We start from the raw sequence: 17350 nt of genomic DNA on the forward strand, positions 1-17350 counted from the left end.
AGGCGGCTCTGTATGGGAGAGACGTTGAAGAGGAATAAAAACACCCTCGGAAACCAAAACTTGCCCCTCGTCGTGACTCGGAGCCGCAACAAATGTTTCGGATTTGTGTAGGGTACATTGTGACAGCAAACGAGCAGGTGATCGAGCAAGCGTCTGATACGAGAGCATTGCGTTCGTATGGAGCGTGTTTGAAGTGAACAGCAGAGACGAAAGGAACAAGGCAAAGTGTTGTGAAATAAAATATTACCTGTAATACGCATTTTGTTATTTGCTGATTGTATTAAACTATCACATTCATTGTCAGTCAAGAAGAGAAGAGGACTATTATCCCTTCTTTGACGAAATGACCAGAGCACAGTACAAACACACTATTGTTCTTTCGGTATTTATTCAACCCACATTCTTTCACAACATGACAAGAAGAGAACAATACATAAATCAATACTCGTACCAGTACCATGATTTCATCAGTTCCCTCCTTACTTCACCTCTACTGATATTCGCAATTTCCTGGTCCACAGTGGCCACCTCTTTCACTCATCACTCTCTCTCGTTTTCCTCATTCATCAACTCTTCAAAGTATTCTTTCCATCTTCCTATCACACTTCCTGTATCTGTCAAAACATTTCCATCTCTATCTTTAATCACCGTAACCTGCTGCACATCCTTCCCATCTCTGTCCCTCTGTCTTGCCAACCTGTATAAATCCTTCTCTCCCTCCTTACCATCAAACCTGGCATACAGGTCGTCCAATGCTCTTTGTTTGGCCTTTGCCACTTCTGCTTTCGCCTTACGCCGCATTTCCCTGTTTACTCTCTTCAGTCTTCTCGGTGTCCCACTTCCTCTTAGCTAACCTCTAGCCACGTATGCACTCCTGCACTTCCTCGTTCCACCATCAAGTCTCCTTATCGACTTTCCTTCCAGAAGACACACCAAGTACTCTCCTACCTGTCTCCCTGATCACCTCAGCTGTCGTCGTACTGTCATCTGGAAGCGCCTCCTGCCCGCCCAGAGCCTGTCTCAACTCCTCCCTGAAAGTTACACAACACTCTTCCTTTTTTTAGTTTCCACCACTTCGTCCTCTGTTCTGCCTTTGTCGTCTTCATCTTCCTCTTCCTCACCACCAGGGTCATGCAACACACCACCATTCCATACTACACTTTCACCTGCCACCACTTTGCAGTCACTGATCTCCTTCAGGTCATATCGTCTACACCAGTGGTCCCCAACCTTTTTTGCGCCACGGACCGGTTACGTGTCAGAAATATTTTCGCGGACCGGCCTTTATATAAATGAATAATACATTTATATAAATAAATAATACATTTATAATAAATATATGAATACGATTAAATAAAATGATACGACTGGCATAAAAACAAGTATAAACGACATAAAAATAAAACTCACCATTACATTGAATTAGTGGGAGCACTGATAGCGGCCGTTGTTAACCCGGGCCTCGACCAATCCGGTATGGAATTAACAGACTGAGTTCGCATCATGAGCTATTTTGGCAAATTTTTACGCCGAATGCCCTTCCTGACGCAACCCTCTACATTTACTTGGGCTTGGGACCGGCACAAGAAAGACACTGCCTTGTACCCCCCTATGGCTGCATTGGTCAGCCCGATCCTGCTGCGGTGAAAATTCAGGAGTGGTTGTGTCCTCCCTTCATAAGGCTAAAGTTGTCTTAATTGGTGCATGGTTTGTTGTCCTTTAGCTGGACTGCCAACAAAGAAATGGTCTTGTCTTCCCCGTGAGATTGATGTCCAGGCCCCCTTCTCCTCTGCCGTGTGGGTTTCTCACCACGCTCCACCTGAGGTCACGCAAACCTCTCCAGACCTTCTCAGTGAATGAGAAATGAAAAGCAATTATTGCAAGCAGTACTAAGTTAACTTGTCTTCTAAATGGCAACTACATGATGAGCATACATGTAAAGTACTAAGTTAACTTGTGTCTAAATGGCAATTACGTGGTGTGAATTCTTTAAATGTGAATTTCTTCATTAGTTACTAGGGGTGTAAATCGCGGGTTTTGTCATGATACGATATCATATCGATACAAAGGACCACGATACGATTATTGCCGATATCTTAAAGCCTGCTGTGATTCATTCACGATACATCACGATATAGTGCTCCACGATCGATATTTTTATTTTTATTTATTTTTTTAAAATAAAAAATATAGAACAATATCCTGATTTATAACAATTCATACGCAAAATCAACAAGGTACTGCAAACTCTTTATTTAGTAAATTACAAGAGTATTGTAGGATACAAAGTGCTTATTTTAACACTGAACTTTATCAAATTCCTATATTTTTTCTCATATAAGTAAAGAAAATGAATATTCTTTCTTTTTTTGTAATACCATTAACTTTAAAGTGCATTACTGAACTATTTATTTACAATAATTATAATTGTGCGTTGAGCCATCTTTTCTTTGGAATCCAAAGTGCTTCCAAACGAATGACTTGAAGCCCAAAGGGGAGCGAATTTCCTCGTCTTCTTGGACACTAGCCATAGCACCAGCCCAGGAGCCGCGTAGTTGTCGGCTCCCCTTTCACGTGCCTGCTCTGCTCACAACACAGCACGCCGCGTACTGCTCCCGGAAAGAGGAAGCAAGCAACAATGAACTGGATTTCAAAATAAAGTCGCGTCTAATGTCCGAGGTCAAACACGGCGATATAAATCGATGTTTACGTTTAGCATCGATGCCAATAAATCGTAGAGCATTATATCGATTAATCGATGTGTATCGATGAATCGTTACACCCCTATTAGTTACCAATAATAGAGTATAGCCGCAGTTACCGTTCTAAACATATATAATAATGCTAGACAGAATATTTCTGGTCATTCCTTCACCAGAATTAGACAAGGTGAACGATTGGCCATTAAAGACTTTGATCAAATTCAAGGAGCACGTATATACCGTATTTTTCGGACTAAAAGTCACTCCGGAGTACAAGTTGCATCAGCCATAAAATGCACAATAAAGGGGAAAAAACATATATGTCGCACCGGAGTTTAAGTCGCATTTTGGGGGAAATGTATTTGACAAAATCCAACACCAAGTACAGACATGAACCAGCAAAAACAGGCTAAACAATACGGTATGCTAATGTCATGTATAAACACAAACAAGGAGCTGAAAACGGGCCTGACGTAACATTAACAGTTATTCAAATAACTATGACAAATAATATGTTTATCAAACCATCTGTGTCACTCCAAATCATTGAATCCATCGATCGAATTCTTCGTCCTTTCTGTAAACAACGCCTCGTGTGCGGCGCGCCGCTGACGTCGTCGTCAGTTGCAGTTCAGATTATTCCACAGGTATATAAACTATATATCAAATAACTAATATAAACAACAATTTTATCAAACCATCTGTGTCACTCCAAATCAATGAATCTATCGATCGAATTCTTCGTCCTTTATGTAAACAACGCCGCGTGTGCAGCGCGCTGCTGACGTCGAACTTGTCGTCAGTTGCAGTTCAGATTATTCCACAATATAAACAACAATTTTATCAAACCATCTGTGTCACTCCAAATCATTAAATCCATCGATCGAATTATTTGTCCTCTATGTAAACAACGGCGCGTGTGCGGCGCGCCGCTGCTGTCGGACTTGTCGTCAGTTGCAGTTCAAATTATTCCACAGGCCCATATAACGATATATAAACTATATATCAAATAACTATAATATAAACAACAATTTTATCAAACCATCTGTATCACTCCAAATCATTAAATCCATCGATCGAATTGTTCGTCCTTAATGTAAACAACGGCGCGTGTGCGGTGTGCCGCTGACGTCGGACTCGTCGTCAGTTGCAGTTCTAATTATTCCACAGGCCCATATAACAATATATAAACTATATATCAAATAACAATAATCCATGCATCCATCTTCTTCCGCTTATCCGGGGTCGGGTCGCGGGGGCAGCAGCTTTAGGAGGGACTCCCAGACTTCCCTCTCCCCAGCCACTTCATCCAGCTCATCCCGGGGTATCCCAAGATGTTCCCAGGCCAGCTGAGAGACATAGTCTCTCCAGCGCGTCCTGGGTCGTCCACGGGGTCTCCTACCAGTGGGACATGCCCGAGCCATCTCATCTGGCTCTTCTCAACGTGGAGGAGCAGCGGCTCTAATCCGAGTCTCTCCCGGATGACCGAGCTTCTCACCTTATCTCTAAGGGAGACCCCGGACACCCTGTGGAGGAAACTCATTTCGGCCGCTTGTATCCTGGATCTCGTTCTTTCGGTCACGACCCATAGCTCGTGACCATAGGTGAGGGTAGGAGCCTAGATCGACCAATAAATTAAGAGCTTTGCCTTTTGGCTCAGCTCTCTCTTCACCACAACAGACCGGTACATAGTCCGCATTACTGCTGATGCTGCACCGATCTGCCTGTCGATCTCGCGCTCCATCCTGCCCTCACTCGTGAACAAGACCCCAAGATACTTGAACTCCTCCACTTGGGGCAGGATCTCGTCCCCGATTCGGAGAGGGCATTCCACCCTTCTCCGACCGAGGACCATGGACTAGGATTTGGATTTGACAAAATCCAACACCAAGTACAGACAAGTACTCCTCTAAATAACAATAATATAAACAACAATTTTATCGAACCATCCGTGTCACTCCAAATCTCTTAAATCCATCAGAATCTTCGTCTTGTGTCACTTGAAAGAAAAAAAAAAAAACAGCTGTTGACGTCAGACTAGATATATCAAATAAATGTAATATAAACAACAATTTTAACGAACCATCCGTGTCACTCCAAATCATTAAATCCATCGGAATCTTCATCCGCTGTGTCACAAAACAGCTGTTGACGTCAGCCTCGTCGTCAGTTGCAGCTCAAATTATTCCACAATCTACGTATATAACTATATTGTAGCGTTACCAAAGTACCAGGCAAGATGTGGGTTTGGTAACCGGCTCTTTATTTCACAAAACAAAAGCTCAACATATGAGCCAACACAGTGCTATAAGCAAGCGCCCTGGATCGCCTACCCCCTCCCCCCCCGCTGCCTTCATGGCCTTGCTAGACAATCGGAAACTACTGAAGTCTAACAACATAGACGTTGCTACTCTTAATAAACTATATCAATTAACTATAACATAAATAACAAGTTTATCGAACCATCTGTGTCACTCCAAATCATAAAATCTCCTGACTCCGCAAGTCAGTGAATGGAACTCATTGTGAGTGAGGCTCCAATTATTCCACAGCCATAGTGCGCCCTAATGCGGTTTAAAGTGAAAATAACATGTGAAGTGATCAACTATACTAGTAAGTCAGTAATGTGTTAATGATCAAGTAAAAATTTGTGAATAATTACACATATTTTTTATTTTTATTTTTTTTAAAACGTTTATTTCGAACATTAAAGAAATACAGGAAAAAATAAAAATACAGAAAAATGATAACTCCATTGTACAATAGAACATAAAAGAAAAAAAGATATTGCATTATAATTTTCCTTTATCGTAAAATCATATTTGTTCAAAAAGGGAGTAGAAGGAAGCCTAAGCTTATCTGACTCTACATGTTTCTATTTGATTCTGTCAAGAATTTGTCCATAGTCAATTATTAAAGAAAAAAAAACATATATACATTTTATATATATATATATATATATATATATATATACTATATATTTTCTCATTAAAATACAAAAGCAACTTAAACAACTTCACAGCATGTTACGGTATCCCGTCAATATTTTGTCCTTATACAGTTTTTTAAACTTAGGTAAGGTACTACAGTTCTTTAATTCTTCACTGCTGGTGTTCCATAATTCCACACCTCTAACTGTTATACAATGTAACTTTAAGTTTGTTCTCACCAAATCTCTTTTAAACATACGTGTTCCTCTTAAATAATGGGTACTTTCCCTCCACTCAAACAACCTCTGGATACTGTTTGGTAATTGATTATTTTTTATTTTGTACATGAGTTGGATGGTTTTAAAGTCGACTAGGTCGTTGTATTTCAGTGAGTTCAATTTAATAAAGAGAGGGTTAGATGGTTCTCTATAATCAGCATTATTTACAAGTCGTATTGCTTTTTTTTGAAGAATGAAGATTGGATCTGTGTTTGTTTTGTATGTATTGCCCCACACCTCCACACAGTACATAATGTATGGGAGTATGAAGGAGCAGTACAAGGAATATAATGATGACTGATTTATAAGGTCTTTTACTTTATATAATACTGCTAGTGATTTTGAAATTTTTGATTTGATATACATTATATGTGATTTCCAACTTAATTTATTATCTATAAGCACTCCAAGAAATTTTACTTCATTTACTCTTTCTATTTCTATATCATTTATTGTAAGAATTTTGTCTGTGTTGGTCGGACATATAAGTCGCTCCTGAGTATAAGTCGCCCCCCCACCCAAAGTATGAAAAACGCGACTTATAGTCCGAAAAATACGGTAAATATCGGCCAATAATGATCAGCCACTGATGGGAGCATCCCCAATTAATTCATCATTGCAACTTTAAAACAACCTGGAGAACACAAGAAATAATGAATGAATTATCAACAGCTGCATCTGTAAAAAAAAGTTCACATTTTCAAATTTTATCCATCCATCCATCCATTTTCTGTACCGCTTTGTCCCCACGGGGGTCGCGGGCGTGCTGGAGCCTACACCAGCCGTCATCGGGCAGTAGGCGGGGGACACCCTGAACAGGTTGCCAGCCAATCGCAGGGCACACATAGACGAACAACCATCCGCACTCGCATTAACACCTAGGCACAATTTGGAGTGCTCAATCGGCCTACCAAGCATGTTTTTGGGATGTGGGAGGAAATCGGAGTGCCCGGAGAAAACCCACGCGAGCACGGGGAGAACATGTAAACTCCATACAGGGAGGGCCGGAGGTGGAATCGAATTTTATCCATCATTATCAATTGTTTTGAACAACTCACCTCAGTTTTTTTTACCTTTGAACATATTAACTGAAAACAAGATTGACTAAAAAAAATCTGATGATTGTGATTTCAGTTTTGTGTGCGAGAGCGTTTGTGTGTATTTGAGAGGTATTTCTGAATGATATCGCTGGTGGACTATCAAAATTGTTTTCCATCTGTTTCATATAAATATTTGTCAATAAATAGTTTTTTTTATTTTATTTTACCGTATTTTTTGGACTATAAGTCGTGGTTTTTTTCATAGTTTGGGTGGGGGGGGCGACTTATACTGAGGGGTGACTTATATGTGAATTTTTTCACAAATTTTCAAAATTTAAAAAAAAAAAAAAAGTGAAACCGCGATGTTGCAAGGGATTACTGTAATTTAAATTTCAAGTCACGTCAGCGGCGCGGCACGGCGGTTGTTTACATAAAGGACAAAGATTCGATCACGGTATGACGAAGAGGACGAAGGGCCCCACGTACTACCAGCATCATTAGCGGCTTTGTTTGTAAGTGACACGGAGGACGAATAGTTTGAAGGATTTAATGATTTGGAGTGACACAGAAGGTTTGTAAAACTATTATGGCTTTTACGCACGCCCAGTTGTACTCTACGGAGCTCTCTTTCACCTCCGTGGATGGAAGTCGGGGGCCGGCGCTCGGCCGGGCTGCTGTCCGGGGATAATAATATTATTGCTTATATACCGTTTTTTTCCATGTATAATGCGCCCCCATGTATAATACGCACCCTAAAAATGGCATGTTGATGCTGGAAAAAAGCCTGTACCCATGTATAAAATTTTGATTCTTTTTTATTTTATTTTATTTATTTTTTTATTTTTTTTTAAAGTCCCAATGATCGTCACACACACATCTGGGTGTGGTGAAATTTGTCCTCTGCATTTGACCCATCCCCGTGTGATTTTGATCCATCCCTTGGGGGAGAGGGGAGCAGTGAGCAGCAGCGGCGCCGCTAGATCATTTGGTGATCTAACCCCCCAATTCCAACCCTTAATGCTGAGTGCCAAGCAGGGAGGCAATGGGTCCCATTTTTATAGTCTTTGGTATGACCCGGCCGGGTTACTTAAGTCCGTAAACGTAAAATTATTTGAGAAAAAAGATCATCTTTGGGAACAACCGGATGTTATTCTGCCGGTCAGTATCACTGGGCATGCAGTAGCAAACTCGATAGCGAAGAAATATGTGAGACTCTCAACGGGATCACCAATATTTGAGTGATGTTCCAGTTATTTATCACAATTATTTATTATTATAATAATAATATATATAATATATATAATAATTATTTATTTATTATTCACAATTGTCATGGTGATCTTTCTGGTGATTTCTTAACTAGGCTGGATGTATTTTTTTTGTTGGCGTTGATTTCTCCGACTGCCCAGAAAGGCACCACCGCGATCAGTTAGGTTAAAATGAAAAGAGAGGAAAGTGACAAAACGTGTGTGGCTTTTTCTTAAATGAACACGTTTGACATTGCTATAGTGTCAGCTTTTAATTATATTGCGCTGTCATTTTAAAGAAAATTAATAGATGCAACAATATTAAGTTGCTTTGAAAATACCTGAGTAATAAAATGGATGGATGGATGGATGAATGATGATCACAATTAAGTACAAAGTCTCCTTTGTAATATATACTCCTTGTAGCATGTAACGGTACCGAAAAAGAGGAGTTTCTTTGCATCGAGGTTTATGCAAAGAGCTCACGTAATTATATTGTTGCTTTTTGGTGAAGTGAATGAGTGTTCCGTCTGTACGACTGGTCTTTGAATGCACCCCGCTTCAATGGCAGAACGCGGATGAATTTAAAGACATCAAATGAGAATAATCCTTTATAAAACTTAAAATTGACTGACGCAAACGTGAGTTCTTCATGTTTTTATTGAAAACAACAGTGCTGACGCCGTACGACATCGGTTTTTCGCTTTCCAAATAAGGCGTGCGCGCTCCCGCGGCAGGGGGAACAAAATCTCACGGGGGAACCAAATCTAGCACAACAGCGGCCTCCGTATGATATCCGGTCTGTGATGGAGATTAAAAAACAAACAATATTTGACAATAACACACCATCAAGGATTGCACCATCGCATCAAACGATGTGTCGTCAATTATGAATTTTACTGACTAAGTGTGTTGGGCAGGATGGCTGAATGCGATGCGCGATTGACAACAAACAAGAAGAAAGGTGATTTCAAGTTTTATTTCGAGGGAGATTTTCTGAAAAAAAAAAAAATTGTACCCATGTATAATGCGCACCCCAGATTTTAGGACAATAAATTACCGTTTTTCCCATGTATAATGCGCAAAGTTTAACTAATTTATTGTCCTAAAATCTGGGGTGTGCATTATACATGGCTACAAAAAAAAAAGAATTTTTTTTTTTTTTGAAGAAAATCATGGTACAACAATTTTTGAAGAAAATCTCCCTCGAAATAAAACTTGAAATCACCTGTCTTCTTGTTTGTTGTCAATCGCGCATTGCATTCAGCCATCCTGCCCAACACACTTAGTCAGTAAAATTCATAATTGACGACACATCGTTTGATGCGATGGTGCAATCCTTGATGGTGTGTTATTGTCAAATATTGTTTGTTTTTTAATCTCCATCGGAAACCGGATATCATACGGAGGCCGCCATTACAGATGCGCAGAACGGATGCGCAAGACACGTCAGCTATATAAAGAGCGAGAGTTCAGTTCTCTACCTAAATGCGTATTACAGGTAATATTTTATTTCACAACACTTTGCCTTGTTCCTTTCTTCTTTGCTGTTCACTTCAAACACGCTCCATACGAACACAATGCTCTCGTATCAGACGCTTGCTCGATCACCTGCTCGTTTGCTGTCACAATGTACCCTACACAAATCCGAAACATTTCTTCGCTATCGAGTTTGCTAGCGCATGCGCAGTGATACTGACCGGCAGAATAACATCCGGTTGTTCCCAAAGATGATCTTTTTTCTGAAATAATTTTACGTTTACGGACTTAAGTAGGAGTCAAAATTTGGGTGCGTATTATACATGGGTACAGGCTTTTTTCCAGCATCGACATGCCATTTTTAGGGTGCGTATTATACATGGGGGCGCATTATACTTGGAAAAAAACGGTAGTTAAATTTTGCGCATTATACCTGGAAAAAAACGGTAATAGTTATTTGATATATACTTTATATATCGTTATATGGGCCTGTGGAATATTTTGAAGTGCAACCGCCGTCAGCGGCACGCACCCGGCGTTGCACTCTGAATGTTACGTCAGGCCCGTTCTCAGCTCTTCGTTTGTGTTTATGTCACGTTAGCATACCTATCGTTTAGCCTGTTGTTGCTCGTTTATGTCTGTTCTTGGTGTTGGATTTTGTCGAATAAATTTCCCCCAAAATGCGACTTGTACTCCGGAGCGACTTATATTTTTTTGTTTCCACGTTATTGTGCATTTTATGGCTAATGCGACCTATATTCCGGAGCGACTTTTAGTCAGAAAATTACGGTACTAAAGAAAAAACGCTTCTCACAAACCTTTGTCTCTCCTTTTTCTAGACTCTGTGATCTCAGCTTTTTTGTGCATTATATCCATTGCTGTTATCATCATTGTGATTCTTCTCATCTATACTGGATTGCTATGTCTGAGAAAGATTCATCTGCCACCAGTGCTGGTAAGTTACGTTGTATTTGGGATGGGAATCACACATCACATGTAATAATAATAATAATAATAATTCATTAAATTTGTATAGCGCTTTTCAAAAACCCAAAGACGCTTACAGGGAACAAGGCAAAGACATACATGAGGGGAGGGGGACGGGGAGGAAACAATCGAATAAGCTTAAGAAGAGGAAACCAGTTATGGGTAGGGGAGGTCATGAGCTTGGGAGAAGAGGTAAGTTTTTATATATGGGGAGTGTGGGTGAGTCACAGACAGACTGAGGGAGAGAGTTCCAGAGTCGGGGTGATGTGCAGGAGAAGGCTCTGTCACCGAAGGATTTGAGTTTGGATTTTGGGACTGTCAGACGTGAAGTATTGGAGGATCGGAGGGGACGGTTGGGGCAGTAGGGGACAAGGAGGTCGGATAGGTAAGTGGGAGCCAGGTGGTGAAGGGCTTTGAAGGTGAGGAGGAGTATCTTGAAGATGATATGCTCCTTCATGGGGAGCCAGTGAAGAGAGTGGAGAACAGGAGTGATGTGTTCACGGGACCGGGTGTGGGTAAGGAGGCGGGCAGCCGAGTTTTGGACTAGTTGAAGTCTATGGAGTGAGTGAGCAGTGATTCCAGTGAGAAGGGAGTTGCAGTAGTCAAGCCGGGATGAGATGAAGGCGTGGATGAGAGATTCAGCGGCAGGGAGAGAAAGGCAGTGCCGGATTTTGGCGATGCGTCGGAGGTGGAAATAGGAGGTCTTGACAACTGAGCTAACATGAGGTTGAAAGGACAGTGTGGGGTCAAAAATAACGCCAAGGTTGCGTGCCAGAGGGGAGGGAGTGATGTTTGAGGAGTCAATGGTGAGTGTGATGGATCCAGTTTTATTAAGGGAGGATTTAGTGCCTATGAGGAGGAGCTCTGTTTTGTCACTGTTGAGTTTGAGAAAGTTGTGGGTCAGCCATGCTTTTATTGTAGATTGAGTTTGCGGATGACAGTACCAAGGGGAAAGAGGTAACAGATGAATAGGAGGGGGCCAAGAACTGAGCCTTGGGGGACCCCTTGTGTAACTGGGGAGAGGATGGATGTGTGACCGGAGAGAGAGATGAACTGGTTTCTGTTGGTGAGGTAGGAGGTGAGCCAGTCGAGTGCAGTGCCCTCAACACCTAGTTGGCGCAGCCTTTGGAGGAGGATGGAATTAAATTAAAGATTAAAGTCCCAATGATCGTCACACACACACCTGGGTGTGGTGAAATTTGTCCTCTGCATTTAACCCATCCCCGTGTGATTTTAATCCATCCCCTGGGGGAGAGGGGAGCAGTGAGCAGCAGCGGTGCCGCGCTCGGGAATCAGTTGGTGATCTAACCCCCCAATTCCAACCCTTAATGCTGAGTGCCAAGCAGGGAGACAATGGGTCCCATTTTTATAGTCTTTGGTATGACCCGGCCGGGGTTTGAACCCACAACCTTCCAGTCTCAGGGCGGACACTCTACCACTAGGCCACTGAGCTGGTTCACAGTGTCAAAGGCTGCGCTAAGGTCAAGTAGTAGTAGGATGTTGAGGGCACCGGAGTCTGCAGAAATGAGGAGATCGTTGGTGACTTTAACTAGAGCTGTTTCAGTGCTGTGAAGTGGGCGGAGGGGGAGTTATTGATGGTGTCGGTCAGAGAACTGTTGATTTGGGCGATTTTGTTGTTAAAGTTGGCAAGGAAGGAGTTACAGAGGGCGGGTGAGGAGGGTGGCTTGGTGACCGGTGGCTGGAGCAATTTGTTGACGGTGGAGAACAGTATGCGGGGGTTTCGGTTGGTGTTATTAATGAGAGATGAGAAGTAAGCAGATTTGGCAGCAAGAAGAGCATCACGATAAGAGGAGATGTGTTGTTTAAAGGTTTCGGCATGGACGGTGAGGCGGGTTCTTTTGTAGAGGCGTTCGAGTTGACGGCCAGTTTGTTTCATGGTGCGGAGTTCCGGTGTGTACCAAGGGGCAGAGTTAGTGAATGTAACAGAGGAAGTTTTCCAGGGGGCTAGGGAATCAAGGGAGTCAGAAAGGATGTTGTTGAGCATGGTGGCAAGGTCATCAGGGGAGGAAGAAGTGGGGTCGGAGGGAAGAGCAGAGGATAAGAGCTGGCAAAGCGTGATTGGGTTTACAGTCTTGATGTTGCGGTAGGAGATGGTGCGTTTTGTGGATTTATGAGGCGAGGGTAGAGGGGCGGAGAAGAGGATGCAGAGATGATCTGACAGTGGAAAGGTGAGAGGACGGGGGTTGGATGTGAGTGGAAAGGAGGAGCATACTATATCCAGGGTGTGGCCTTTGGTGTGGGTGGGGAAGTTGATGTGCTGGGTGAGATGAAAGCAGTCCAGAAGGGAGATGAAGTCAGACGTCAGTGGAGCAGTTGGCTGGTCGATGTGGATGTTGAAGTCACCGATTAGTAGGAGGCGATAGGAAACTGAGGATACGATGGTGAGAAGTTCAGAAAGTTCAGAAAGAAAAGACGGATGTGACTTGGGGGGGCGGTAGATAAGAACAGCAGTAGTAGAGTTGGGGAGGGAAAAAGCGAGATAGTCAAAGGATGAAATAGATGGGAGGTTGAGGTCCAATTCAGTGATGGATAGGGACCGCTTATGGAGGACAGCAATACCACCTCCTCGCCCAGAGAGGCGGGGTTTGGCGATGTAGCTGTAGTTAGACGGAGTGGCTTGGTTGAGAGTAAAATAGTCCAGGGGCTGTTGCCATGTTTCACAGAGAAGGAGCAGATCCAAATTATTGTCCAATAGTAGTTCGAAAATAACTAGTGATTTGTTGGAGAGGGAGCGACAGTTCAGCAGTGCGAGGGAGATGGATGAAGGAGCGGGGGTGGGGGAGCGGAGATTGTTGAAGTTGACAGTACGGAAGGTGGGGGTGACGGGGGGGGCGAGAGTTAGTCCAGAAAGAGGAGATGGGTGAGCCATCAGGGAAATGTCGATTAAAAGATAGTCCGGAGCTACGGTGGATGTAGCGGCGACGGCGGAGGATCCCAGCCTTGCTGGCAGCTGAGGCAGCAGCAGCAGGGAGACGGTGATTATTGTTGAAATGATGAAGATCAGCAGCAGTGTAGACAAATGGACGAGAAGTTAGTGGAATGGAAGCCCGGAGTAGCAGAAGTGATAGTTCATGCAGGAGATGAGACGTGACAGCAGCTGGGAATAATCCAGGTAATATGGTAGAAATAGCTAGTAGCTGGTTAACTAGAAGTTGGTAGGCAGTGAAATGCATGGAAGCAGCAGTGGACCGAGTCGTGATGTTGGTGGAGGTGTTGGTCAATCCCGACTGTACCCGTGCAAACAGCACGCCCCAGTGTGTCATGGCGGCACCCAGCCGAGCCACGACCGGCGAGCTCGCAGCGAGCGGGTGCTCCCCCCGAGGACGCCGGCCAAGTGGCCAGCAAGTTGGGTTGGAGCCGTTTGCCGAGCCAAGAGCAAGCAGCTACAGGCTCAGAGCCGGGAGGTAGGAGGGTCCGGTGGTGGGTTGGCTAGCTGGCTAGCGTAGCTCGTAGTCAGAGGGAGCGGGATCGGAGAGGTGCGAGCAGAGCTCCAGAGATACGCGGTGGGCAGGAGAAAAGGCGAGAAAAATAAAATAAAAAAAATAATAAAAACGGGCACACTTAAAACGGGAAACACGAAACAAACAGGGGACAAACAAATAGCGGACACGGTTCGGGGTAGTCACACCATTGCTCATAAAGCTGTACACCAAAGTGGATTGAGGCTAGGGTTGGGCATCGAGAATCAGGAATCTAATGGGTCCGGGAATTTCATTCTGGTTCAGATTTGTCAGTGTCTGTGATAACTTTCAATTTCGAGTTAGCCGTGTGGAAAAAGCACAAACAAAGGAAGTTTGCATGGCGCACAGCCCTACCTGCCGCTGAAGCTGCAGTGCAAGGTCACAACAGCCTGTCTCCACTGGCGTACTAATCAGCCAACTACATCTAATCCTAGCGTTGAGCGAACTGTTAAACTGGAACTAAAACAATGAGTAAACACACAAATGCACGTACACTTAATGTTTATCTTATAGTAAACACAACTGTGGCATATACTACATACAGTAATCCATCGCTATTTCGTGGTTCACCTATCGCGGCCTCGGTGCATCGTGGATTTATTTGTAAACAAATATTTCGGTCACTTGGAGCGCAAGGCTTTGTCTGCCCATATGACTTAACCGCGCACTATTGGCCGGTAGGAGACCAATGGGAACATGTTGAACATGTTTTCATGCTCTGTCCTGGAAAAAAAATAAAATAAAAAATCTGGGCCTCTGAGAAGTCCCTAATTTTTGTGCGTGTTGTGCAAAATGTGTTTTTCAGTTTAATTGTAGTGTGCCTACATCCAGAAACTTGTGCACAGCCTTATTGGCTCTAGAAAAATGACGTAGCATACTCATTTGTGGTAGGGTTGGGTGGACGGGCCGCAGCGGCTCATTGGAAATGGTGAGGTGGAAACAGAGAGCGTGTAGGATAAGGAGAGACACCAAGGAAATGATCCACTGACTAAAAAGAGTGAAATTTTATTGTGAAAATTGGTGGAGCGACAGATGACGAGGGTGCTACAGGAGGTGATGACAGGCCACTAAAGAAAACATATAAACGCTAGACATGTTTTAACAATGACTGTTTAAAACAGGAGAAATACGCTATGTGCCTAAGACCATGCCGAGGCGATCCATTTTATGTTAGCTGGTCCCTGTGCCCAGTGAAGATTCTCTTCGAAGGTAAAACCGCATTAGATGATCACGCCAAGTCTAAAAATCATAAAAATCGAACCCAGCCAAGAGCAGCAGAGGGACAGGCACATGCAAGCACAAGCAATGCATACGCCACACTCTAAGCAATCAGGTAAGCCAGGGGTGGGCAAACCTTTTGACTCGCGGGCCGAACTGGGTTCTAAATTTGGACCGGAGGGCCAAACCAGGAGCAGATGTTTGTGTGAGCATTTTGTGTGAAGTAATATAAGCGACCTGTAAAGGTCATTGCATAAAAGATTTTGGCCTTTAGTAGGTAGTAAAGCATGGATATTCCAAACAAGTTTTTTGAAAACAAATGCATTTATTAACAGCATTTAAAAAAAAAAAATCACTAAAAAACTGCTATCAGTGATTCTCATAAAATACGACACTATTATTATGAATAACAGTCTCCATCACTTCAGTGCCTGCAGGTCAGATTAATGAAAAATGTTTATCTTATGAGATCACATCAAACAGCAAACATTCTGACCAAATATATCATCTTGAAGAATCGGTGAAAGCATACATCCAAATAAAGTAATCAAAACGGCAACACGGTGAGGGGTATCTTTACAGGTTAAGGTTAAGATTAGTCGCAAAAAGGTGGTGCATCAATGTCCTTGAGCATCCTGCATTGTTTGAAAATGAGAATGGTCGCTAGTTTCAATCCCTGCTATGTGTACAAATCATATTCAAAATGCATTTTTTTTACAACAAACTTGAGAGCCTCCCCTTCATTTTCAGTGGGAACAGTGTTGTTGGTCTCCCTTTTTTGCTAGTGCATCATAGTCTGGAGTAAAATTTGGTGTGGCAATTCTTAGGAGAGATCCGTTTACCTCGATCTGTGACGGGTTGATGTGGCTGAACGTCACGTCGCGTACGTCGAGCCAAATTGGCCACTCTTTTAACATTCGGCACTCACTTCTTTTCTTCGGGCCACTCATTTTAATGGAAGGATTCCAGGGGAAGGTTTGTGGGTGGCTTTAGCGTCAAACTGTATCTGAAAGCTCAGCGAGCGAATTACAAGAATGCTGTCGTCACAGCCCACGCTCTAAATTCGGGACTGATACAAATAGAGCGCGAGTGCGCCATGTCCGTACTACTGAGTACGTACGTACACGCACTTGTGAGTGTGCACCGAGCTTTCTGACACGGCTTCCGGTAGTAAATGCGCAGGCGAGCGGTTCCCCATCTACTGGGGAAACGCAGTCATTGCAGGCAAAATGACAAAAAAAAAAAGGTTTAATAATACAATTAATTCAGGGTTGGCGGGCCGGATTAAACGGTCCCGTGGGCCGGATGTGGCCCGCGGGCCGTAGTTTGCCCACCCCTGAGGTAAGCTGTTTGAAATTATACTTTACATTGCTACATTTGGTTATTATTACAGACTGTGAATAACCACATTACTTGTTTTTATTCCACAAAAGCAAAGAGAACATAATTATTTATCCTCCCCCCCAATACTGCCCCCAGGTGTCCACAACAAGAAACTGTTGAAAATAAACTAAAATGATAAAGGCCTGTGATTAAGTAAAGCAATTACCGTAATTTTCGGACTATAAGTCGCTCCGGAGTACAAGTCGCATCAGCCATAAAATGCCCAAGAAAGTGAAAAAAAACATATATATGTCGCTCCGGAGTATAAGTCGCATTTTGGGGGGCAATTTATTCGACAAAATCCAACACCAAGAACAGTCATGAACGAGCAACAACAGGCTAAACGATAGGTGTGCTAACGTGACATAAACACAAACGAAGAGCTGAGAACGGCCCTGACGTAACATTTAGAGTTATTCAAAAAACTATTACATAACTAACACGTTAATAAAACCATCTGTGTCACTCCAATTCATTAAATCCATCGATCGTCCTTTGTCAACAATGCGTGCGCGCCGCTGACGGCGCTTGCACTTCAAAATATTCCACAGGCCCATATAACGATATATAAATTATATATCAAATAACTATTATATAAGCAATA

The 17350-nt window shown here is 42.9% G+C and overlaps 1 protein-coding gene across 8 annotated transcripts in view; it reads left to right on the forward strand.

Annotated features, from left to right (window-relative positions):
* The window catches only part of LOC119139697 (interferon alpha/beta receptor 2-like), a 65751-nt gene that overhangs the window by 36095 nt on the left and 12306 nt on the right, over positions 1 to 17350 (forward strand). For 5 of the 8 annotated variants that reach the window (XM_037280639.1, XM_037280637.1, XM_037280645.1 and 2 more), the window contains one exon: positions 10516 to 10631. The exons of 1 other annotated variant lie outside the window; for it this stretch is intronic. In XM_037280639.1, the coding sequence (XP_037136534.1) occupies positions 10516 to 10631 (116 nt within the window). Of the gene's footprint in view, positions 1 to 10515; positions 10673 to 14302; positions 14903 to 17350 lie in introns of those variants that run through there. 2 more of the 8 variants (XM_037280642.1, XM_037280644.1) reach the window with 2 other exon arrangements.

The sequence above is a fragment of the Syngnathus acus genome, chromosome 21 (genome assembly GCF_901709675.1).
Source record: "Syngnathus acus chromosome 21, fSynAcu1.2, whole genome shotgun sequence".
Lineage (NCBI taxonomy): Eukaryota > Metazoa > Chordata > Actinopteri > Syngnathiformes > Syngnathidae > Syngnathus > Syngnathus acus.